Raw genomic sequence first — 10830 nt, 5'->3', positions numbered from 1 at the left:
GCCAGCCTTCCTGTGGTTCTGGATGATGTCCGTTCCGTCTTTTAGTTGTATTTTTGAAGTGGTTGTTAGAGGCAGCAAACTCTGGTGTTAACCTATGCCGCCATCTTGGTTTCTCTCGAGATAACCCCTTTGTAAACATTCATAAACTGCAGAAATAAAGGGACAGCTAGCTTATCTGCTTTTTACTTCTCTACTACTGCTCCCCACTACCAAAGAAATGCTACCAAAATGTATGGAAATAATCTCATTTTATCTTTAAAATATCAGATATAAAAAGATAGAAATCCATTCAGTCACATGATATATGATAGGTATAAGAGAAAAACAGAGCCATTGCTCAGAAGAATTATACTAGTTGTAGCTGAAAGGATAAGTGGGCTAATTAATTTCTCCACTGGGGCCTATAAAAGGGGCATTATGTAATATAATCATCCTTTTGCCCAACAATAGTACTACATAAATTAGAGTTCTTTGGTTTGGATTTCTGGTGAATATACCATAGACTTAAAATTTCATTTAATTATTTAAAAGTATTTAAGAATATAGAAAGAATGTGTGTGTGTGTGTGTGTGTGTGTGTGTACATGTATATGTATAACTTCTTTATCCAAAACCCTTTTTCTTAACATGTAGGCCCTGTGTTGGATTAATGGCTGCACCACCAGAAGAAATGCAGTGGTTCTGTTCCAAGTGTGCCAACAAGAAGAAGGATAAGAAGCACAAAAAGAGAAAGCATCGGGCACATTGACGTCTCTGCAGCGCGGACCAGTGGCGTGGCCTCGGGGCTCCTTTCCTACCACTTCAGATGGGGATCCATGAAACTCTGCTGTCCCATCTACCGCTAAGTTCCTGTGGATGAGGAATCTCGGGAGACCGAGGACAAGAGAACTACAGCGTCCACTCTGGATGCTTCCCTCTGGAACAGACTGGCCTATGGCCACATAATGGTGTGACAGAAGGAAACTCAAGTACAGGTGTGGCACGAGGACTGCCGGGCCTTCATTTTTCTATTACCAGTGACAAGTATTAATAAAAAGACCATAATCTTCCCTTCTGATTTTCTTTATTCTCTCCAGGGCCTTTTCATGAAGGTATTAGATGACAAGATGATGTGTAAACCACCTTGGCTGTAATTTAAGGATGATATCATTAGGCTGTATACAGTTTTCAACTTCTTTCCCTCTATAGTAAGATAATCATAATAACATAAACGAAAACTCCAGTTGGAGTATTGGTAAATATTTTTGTGATAAAAGTTTATGAAGCTTCCCCTCCTCCCATTTTTAGTATTAACATGTAAAATGTTCAGGCTTTTGTGAAATACCTTATATTTTTTAAGAAAAAGGTTTCTATCATGTCCTTTTTGCTCTCATGCAAATTATTTTTGTTAACTCACACTTTCTGTCTTTGTTGCATTCTAACTTTGCCCTTCTTTAAACTGCTGGTGTTCTTCTCACTGCTTATACATTTCATCAACTTGTATAAAAACTCCTCAGACTAGAAGATCTCCTCTTGTGTAAATAATAAATATTTATGAAGTAGTTATTTTTTAAATTTTTATCGTGTTTAATTCTGGCTTTCTCTGTAATCCACTGTGATTTCAGCCATGTCTGTAATTACTGCTGTACATAAGTAAAGAAGGCTAGAAAACAGAGCCATAGTTGAAAGTTATCTACCTTGAGCTGAACCTGCACAGTGCCCACAACACGGTGGGAAAGGGCCCTAGCAGTTAGAAGGAAAGCACGGCAATTTAGACTTGCAGTTCATTATTTGAAATTGGTTTGTTTCTGTAAATTTCTTTGACTTTTATTAAAGGACATGTAGATTCCTCAAAAGTAAAAAAACAAAAGCAAAAAACATTCTGTAGCATTTTGTGTTTATATTGTTTTATTTCTGCAAATCTGTTCATTAATATTGTGATTTAAGGCTGTAATGAAGAATATTAAGAATTTTTTTAAAAACTCATCAAATTTCAGGGTATCACAAAACTTTATTATATTACTATACTGCCCACTATTTATTATATGTTATAGATATCAGATATAAACCAAATATTTTATTTTTAATGTAAAACATCAAATTTTATTAACATATTTTAGCAACTTTGGAATAAATATGGACTTTTACTTGATTTTGAAATAATCCCAATTTGGGCCAGTGTAATGGATATCTTAAATGCTAGAGTATGGGCATTGAGCCTAATTCAAATATATTAATAGAAATTGTGATTTTTTTAATGCCAAGTAAATTGATATTAGTGTATGAATTAGTCATATTTTAAGACCTATTATGTGGTTAGAGTAATGAGGTTTTCTGCCATGAATGTTAAATTGCAAGTCAGTGGAAATGGAGTAGCCCTTTTAAGAGTACAGTATTTCATTGCCGTCCTTGTTCTAGAAGCCAACTTTTTCTACCCCTACCAGAAAAACAAAGCATCTATGTTGAGATACATGTTTTTGTTTTATTAATTTGAGATCATTCTAAATACTTGATACAATATTTTCACATGCACAAATATACCCGTTAGTGCTTTTTGGAAAGTGAAGAGGGGTGGGGAAGTGCAAAATAAAGATTATTGGCTATTTCATAGTTTGCTTTTCCATTTTCTTTATTTAGGATTTAGTTCCTTGAGGCATGGTCAGTGGGTCTAAAGTTGCCACGTTTAAGTGAGCCGGTCTGAAATAAGAATGGAGGTGCCTATATTTAACTTTTCTCCCAATCCTACTGAGAGGCTTCAGCCCTTACTACATTGAAGGAATTTCAATCAGTTTGTCCCTTGCTATTTCATGGTTGCTTTCCTAAATCCAGTTCATGATTTTATAAATGGCCTTTGCAATAATAAAACCAAAGAATCATTTTCAGGGGGCTGGATAGCTCAAGGGATTAGTAATGGAATACAGAGCCTTTCACCTCCAGGTCAGTGAGTTGAATCCAGTCCAGGTCACTAGAGACCCAGAGTTGTTACCATCTTCTGACTGTTCAGTGGCCTGTGTAAAATGGACTGGTGGTCTCAGTCTCCACTGGATGGCTGTCTGTGCACCAACTGAAGGAAGTTCAAGAAGCTGCAAAAAGAAATGTAGATTCAAAAATAAAATACCTGTGTTACAAAGCAAAGTGAAAAACTTGGGCATAGTCATTCTCCACAAAGTAATACTGGAGAAAAAGAGTAGCTTACCAATGCCACAGGCATGACAGAGAATAGACAGGACTCACTTTTCTTAGTGAAGTCAACACAGGAAAAGAAAAGGCCTGTATTGGACGAGGGGAGAAAGGTATATTGGGAAAGATGATTTCATGAGGAGAAAAACTTTAGGGGACCGAAGCAATAAGAAGAAAATGGGTTTTGGCTTTTGAGGGAGAAGGAAATCACAGAGCAGCAGAAACTTGAGGCACTACTGTGACAGAAAATTTGATGCAAAGGAATGGAAAGAATTTCCCTTTGGAGCGGTAGACGTCGTCCAGTTGTCAGTAAACCCGCAGGCTATTTTCACTTACACCAGCACTATCGCCTGACCTTAGCATCAATACTTTATAAAGAGACGCAGTTAGGGGAAAAAACTGGCCTGGCTAGTGATTTTATTGTAGGAGGTGGCATTTAAGAAACAGACACCCTCCTTTCCAGGAAACAAACTCATCTGGTGAGTGAATCTGTCTTCCAACCCCTGTGTAGCTGGCAAAACGTAATTTCTATGGCTGACACCGTGTTTCTCTTCTGAAGGTGTCTGCAGTTAAGTACAGTGAGGATCTTTATCCTCCAGCCGATTTGTGGTTCCAAATGTCCTGAAGAAAATCAGAAGGATCAGAGCATTCTGGCTTTGTCTGGCTTTTTTCAGAGATAAAATACAGTGCATTACTCCCTTGATCACCTAAACCGCCTTTGTTCTTCTTTCAATAGGATGATTAAACAAAGACGTACTAACCAAATTAAAGTATAAAATGAACCCTGAGATATGGAAACCTTGCCAGAACTAATACTAATGAATGAAGTTCACTGAAGGCATGCTGGCTAACTTTTCAATACAAATAGTTCTATGGCCAATCTCTGTAGATCATAGCAGTCTTTACAAGTTGAAGTCTAAAGTAGATGAGTTGTCCTGACTTAGGAATGAAATAGACAATGTTCTGAATAATGTCTCTTTCCACAATAGTAGTAGTCATTCTGTTAGGAGACGATTTCTTTGAGAATGTTGCATTAGTTGTAGCCAAGAAAGTATAAAGTGATTATTAATCCCTACATGCAAGCGTTAGATGACACCGGAAATTTGATATATAGAGGAACAACTGAATAATTTATTCTTAATTATATATATATATAACCCTAATATGCAAATAGACTGAAAAGCCGAACAATTGGTCACTATGACGTGCGCTGACCACCAGGAGGCACGCGCAGAACATGGCAGGCATCGGCAGCAAGTGCAGAACATAGCAGGCATCAGCCACGGTGGGATGGTGGAGCAGGTGAGCGGGGGCACCAGACCAGAGCGGGGTGCTGGTCGCTGTCATCGGGGCAAGCCTCTGGTGGTTACTGAAAATTCCTTGCTCCCGCACACCGTGGTCCCGCCAGGCACTCACACCTGCTGCCATCACCGGCCCCACTCGCACCCGCTGCCGGCATCCAGCGCTGGCCCCAATTGCTCAGTGCCGTCAGTGGGTTCAGGGGGTGCAAGCAGCGGCTGCCAGCCCCGATGGCCCCTGAGGGCTTCTCCACCTCCCACTGCTCCTGAGGGGCGATCGGGGCAGCAGCCGCTGGCACCCGCTGCTGGTGCTGGCCCCAATTGCTCTGCACCATCAGTGGGTGCGAGCGGGGCCAGCACCATCAGCGTGTGGGAGCAACGGCAGCGGGGGCCGCAGTGGGAGGGGCCAGGCGGGGGGAGGATGGGCCGAGACTGCTGTGCCCACCGCAGCCTCTAGGCCCACAGTTCTTTTCAAGGTGCACGAATTCGTGCACTGGGCCCCTAAACGTTTAAACATAACATTTAGTTTACATAAGTTATTAAAACAACTGCTAGTTACCTTTTTTATCCTGGACAACTCAGTTTGTAAAACAGTTTTTTTAAAAAATATATTTTTATTGATTTCAGAGAGGAAGGCAGAGATAGAAAGAAACATCAATGATGAGAGAGAATCATTGATCGGCTGCCACCTGCATGCCCCCTACTGGGGGTTGAGCCTAAAACCCCGGCATATGCCCTGACTGGGAAGTGAACCCTGACCTTCTGATTCAAAGGTCAACATTCAATAACTGAGCCATGCTTGTCAGGCTGTAAAACAGTTTTAAATATTGTGGTTTGTTCATCTGACATTTGCTGGGCACATTTCATGGAAATGGCAAGATGTACTAGATACATGCAATTTTCTAGTCTAACTTATAGTGCTTCTCTTTCTCCATGGTTTTACTGTTGTTTCTGCAGTATACTGTGTATTAAGATGTATTTCATTGACCCTTAAGCATCTTTCAAACCTGTTCTTTTCCTATTTGCCAATAGAGTATCTTTCCTTGTATTATTTTTACCTTTTATTCCTCACCCAAGGACATGCTTAAAGAGAGGAAGAGAGAAAGAGAGAGAGAGATGAGAAAGAAACATCGATAGGAGAGAAACATTAATCAGTTGCCTTCTGTACGTGTCCCAACCTGGGATCAAACCTGCAACCTGGGTGTGTGCCCTAACCTGGAATTGAACCCACAACCTTTTGGTGTCTGGGACAGTGCTCCAACCAACTTAGCCACACTGGCCAGGGCTTGATTAAACTTTGCTAGATTTTAGAAGGTGAATTCTCTATAAGTGGATTTCTAATTAACCAATTCTCCATCTTCATTCTATTAATTTGGACATGGCTATTTACAGTATTCACAGAAACATATAGTAGGCCCAGAATATCATGCACTGAGCCATATCCATAAACTTCTTAAAGAAATCATTAGTCATTAGTCTAGGCAAAGTACATCATCCACTGTGGGGATACAAAGATAAAATGAAATCAATGAGGGGGGAAAGGAGACATATGTAAAACTTTCAACAATAAAGAATTAAAAAATAAAAGAATAAAAGTTTAAAAAATAAAAAGATAAAATGAGACATGTCCCAGTATTGTAGAGCCCTGTAACAGAAACATGGTACACACCTCAAAAATGGATCCAAGCGAGACGTTCATGGAGAAAGACACAGTCACTTCTGACCAATTTTAAATTTTAGGTCAATGAGACTAAGGAACATCCTTCCAAAAAGTGTTGTAAACCAATATAGGCATAAGAATATTTATAGCATGAATCCTCCTTGTATATAAAGTCCAAAAAGAGGAAAATATGTTGTATGCTTAGGGAGGAATACGAGGTTCAGAAAGCAAGGTAAGAGTCTAATACTCAATAAGCCCTGGCCATGTGGCTCAGTTGGTTGAGCGTCCTCCCATGTACACACACACACACACACACACACACACACACACACCTTCCATTCCCTGTCAGAGTATATGCCTGGGGTTGCAGCTTGATCCCCAGTAGAGGGTGAGCAGGAGGCAGCAGATCCATGTTTCTCCCATCAATGTTTCTATCTCTCCCTCTACCTTCCTCTCTCTAAAACAATAAAAACATATTTTTTTAAAAAAAGTCAAGATGGCAGCTTCCTCTGCAGGTGCAGGTGCGGGTGTGGGGGGAGCTAAGCATGAGCAAGCTGGGGCTGCTTCTGGGGTTACAGGTATTGTCTTATTTTTACACCTCGGAGATGGCTATTCAGGTACCACTATAACTATAAGTTTTAGCTATTTTTGTGCTTGCTATCTTCTACAATTTAAAAAATCGTGATGGGGGGGAAAAAAGGAAGTTGACCAAATTACAACCTTCCCAGGAAGAAGTATTGGATCTGAAACTGAATAAAATCAAAAGATTGGTCCTCTTTAGAGAGAAAAAAATCAATCTACTGATGTAAATGTATCCTTAATACATACATAAGTCAAAATGTGCCAGGACCTGGTGGAACATTAGGCGCCGTCATGCACCTGCCACAACAAAGATGGAAAGGTTTGGGCAAGGAGCCCAAGAGCAGGACCTCTGCCTCAGGCTGGTGGTCAAGCTGGACAGGTTTCTGGCCAGAAGAACCAACTCCACCTTCAACCACGTGGTCCTGAAGAGGCTGTTCCTGAGTTGCACCAACCGGCTGCCTGGGTCCCTTTCCCGGATGATCCGGGAGATGAAGCTCCCCGGCGGCCGGGAGGGCCAACCTGCTGTGGCTGTGGGACTAGAACCGATGACACGTGTCCAGGAAGCGCCCAAACTGAAGGTGTGAGCAGCCGTGACGGAGCCACCTCCACAAGGCCGCTGGCCCTGGACCCCCAGGGCTGTGACACGGTCCTGCTCTCCAGCCCTCGCCAAGGCCCAGAGGTGCCCCGGCATTTCGGGGAGGCCCTGGGACCCCTCACAGCCACACAAGTTCCAGCGCACAGGAGGCCCACGGCCCAGCAGCGGCTACAAAACTAACCCCAGGTCCTACCTTGTTATTAAGAAGATTTGGATGCTAAAATTTTTTTTTCTAAACCCTGCCATGCCAAAAGTCAAAGGAGAGTTTGCTTAAAGGAACAGTAAGGTAAATTTTCACCAATGAAGTAAGGTAAGAGGGGAGAACATATTAACAAACACCTGCATAGTTTAGACAAATATATGAGGAAAACCAATTTTTTTTTTTAACTTTGAAGAATTAGTGAGCCAGCTGCAACCGGGGAGGTAACTCAGAATGCCACCTTCTAGAAGTTTAGCGACATCCTACCAAATGACGTTCTTCACCCAAAGCCCCAAATGGAATTAGGCTCACAATAGGTTGGTTTTTTCTTTGTTTTGCTTTGGGGAGAGTGTAGCCCAGAGCTGTAAAATTTTGAATTTGAAACCTTTACGTGGGCAGACCGCCTTCAGTGTAATATAGTCAGTTTACCTGCCTGACTCATAGGGACAGGGCACCTCCCAGCACATTGCTAGGAAGTGTGTTTCAAATCAATTATCGTTTGAAGTTTGGTAAAATATATTCTTGGCTTACCATATGTTTACCAAATTTAAGAAATCAAGTTGAATTGGCAAGACCTATACCCCATTAAGATGGTTACAGGGGTTTTGATGAGCTTCATGCATTAAATTGATACTTTCTGCTTTACATATCTTCTTTTCAAATTGGGTTTAGATCATCAACTGAATTTTAAGGAATCTAGGTAGCATGATAGTAGCCAAGAGCACACTTTTTTTCTCTCTCTTTTTTTTTTTTTTTTTTTTTTGGTCAGAACCTGAATTTGAAATCTGGCTCTGTTGCTCGACTTCTGAATGAACTTGAATAAATCATTTAATTTCTCTAAATCTCAATTTCCTTCTCTGTAAATGGAGAATGAGAATATCTGCTTGGATCATTGGGAACATTAAATTAAATCATATATAAAGCAGGCTCAAAGAATGGTAGCTATAGTATCTATTATGGCTGATTTATTTTTTTAGCTTAATCCATTAATATATGTTAACTTGCTCTTTCAAAAAATGTTCAGTGTTCCATGAATTCTGGCTTTTCCATGAGCCTCAGATTTTGAGTCTCAACACCCCTTCAAAAGAGTAATCTTTTTCTTCTTTTCTTTTTTCTTTATTGATTAAAGTATTACATATGTGTCCTTATCCCCCCATTGCCCCCCATCCCCCACTCATGCCCTCACCCCCTGGTGTCTGTGTCCATTGGTTGGGCTTATATGCATGCGTACAAGTCCTTTGGTTAATCTCTCCCCCTTACCCCCACCCTCCCCTACCTTCCCTCTGAGGTTTGATGGTCTGATAGATGCTTCTCTGTCTCTGGATCTTTTTTTGTTCATCAGTTTATGTTGTTCATTATATTGCACAAATGAGTGAGAGCATGTGATATTTATCTTTCTCTGACTGGCTTATTTCGCTTAGCATAATGCTCTCCCAAAAGAGTAATCTTGATTATACAATCAAGGCTTGAAACATTGGAGAATACATTAAGGAGGCAATTTTCTTATCAAATAATTTTATATCGGACATAGAAGGTCATCAGGAGAGAGAGGCTTCCTCCCAGTGCCTTCTCCAGAGTGGGCACCCAGCTCAGGTCTGTACATGTCTATATGGTAAACACAGGTGGAGAGTAGAGGGAGAAATATGCCGCTGTCCCAGACCTAAGCACACCCATTAGCAGGACTCTATAATCAATGTTCATACGGAGCAACTCGAAATGCAATCGATTTGGCTGGCACTGGCATTTTCTAATTATTATGCTAAACAATATCAGAGAACTCAACAGAATAGTAACTCATAGTTCAGCTTGACCTATGTTCAGCAGGTCCATGATTGCACATCCATTCTTGAACAGCCACAGGCCCTAGTGCAGTAAATGTATCAGATAAAGTAAGGAAACCTACCCTACACTTAAAATGAGGAGAGATTTCTCTGAGAGTTCTAAATTCAGTCCAGCTGTAGGGATGCACTAATTGTTAGAGCACCCCCTAGTGGAGGAGGTGAGGTTCTCTGTCTTTAAGAATCTGTTCAAATCACAAATATTTGTGTTCTTTCGTCACTATCTCAATCTCACGTCTCAAGCTGTTCAATAGAATTTTCTGTGATGATGGAAAAGCTCTATAAATTCTTCACCATCCAATACAGTAGCCATGGCCACATGAGCAATAGAGCACTTGAAATGTGGCTACTACAACTACAAAACTGAATTTTAAATTTAATTTTAACTAATTGAGATTTAAATAACCACAGGTGGCTAGTAGCTACCACATTGCACATTGTGGTTCTAGAATATCCACTTATGTAAATATTCCTTGCTACTTCATTGCAATCCTGCTCTTCCCTGTGGCCAGTGAGGACTGTGTGAGAAGGTTGTGTGAGAAGCACACTTCTTAACTAAGCACACGCCCTGACTCCTCCCAGGGCCTCAGCCCTTTCGTGTTAAAACAAAGAGGCCGCATGAGCTCTCTGTGCTCTTTTGGCACTAACATTCTGTGTTTGAGACTTGGAAAGTAAAAAATAAATAAGTTCTAAAAAAATAAAAATAAATAAGTTCTGTTTAAAAGGTGACATCTACCATTTCAATCCGTTCATTTGGACCATCAGTAAGGTAGAAATGGCCCAGCAGCTACCTGCTAATACTTCTGGATCATCACGATGCAGGAGACGAACTAAAGTAGAAAGAATCTGCTCCACAGCATCTAACGGGGCTACAGGATTCTTGTTGCGTCGAAGCTTTGACAGTGTCCGGGTAAGATTACGTAAGTAACCACGTGCTAAAGATGACATGTCAGGAACTGCATGGAGAACCAACAGTGGGTCCACTGCCCCGCACTTGATATCCAAGTCTCGGGAAACTGAACCATCTTGTGAAGCTCCTAGGAGCTACTGAATTGCCAGTTGTGACTCCTGTGCTAAGAGCCATAGGAAATATTGTCACTGGGACAGATGGACAGACGCAGGTTGTAATAGATGTGGGAGCACAAGCCGTCTTTCCCAGCCTGTAATGAACTCCAAAACCAATGTTCAGAAGGAAGCTACATGGACAATGTCAAACATCACAGCTGGCCGCCAGGACCAGATACAGCAAATTGTGAATGGTGGATTAGTCCCATTCCTCATTGTTGTTCTTTCTAAGGCAGACTTTAAGACACAAAAGGAAGCTGTATGGGCTGCGACCAACTACACAAGTGGTGGAACAGTTGAACAAATTGTATACCTCATTCATTGTGGCATAATAGAGCCACTGATGAACCTCTTAACTGCGAAAGATACCAAAATTATTCTGGTTATTCTGGATGCCATTTCAAATATCTTCCAGGCTGCTGAGAAACTAAATCT

General features: G+C 41.0%; 1 protein-coding gene across 1 annotated transcript in view; it reads left to right on the top strand.

Annotated features, from left to right (window-relative positions):
* The window catches only part of TAF3 (TATA-box binding protein associated factor 3), a 186706-nt gene extending 184118 nt beyond the window's left edge, over positions 1–2588 (top strand). The window contains exon 7 of the mRNA XM_006088402.3: positions 633–2588. Within this exon, the coding sequence (XP_006088464.1) occupies positions 633–747 (115 nt within the window). The 3' untranslated portion in view covers positions 748–2588. The remainder of the gene's footprint in view (positions 1–632) is intronic.
* Positions 2589–10830: the final 8242 nt, after the last annotated feature.

This window comes from Myotis lucifugus, unplaced genomic scaffold (assembly GCF_000147115.1).
Source record: "Myotis lucifugus unplaced genomic scaffold, Myoluc2.0 scaffold_47, whole genome shotgun sequence".
NCBI classification, from domain to species: Eukaryota; Metazoa; Chordata; class Mammalia; order Chiroptera; family Vespertilionidae; genus Myotis; species Myotis lucifugus.
The sequence above is the reverse complement of the archived record's forward strand: the minus strand, read 5'-3'. Positions and strand labels throughout refer to the sequence as shown.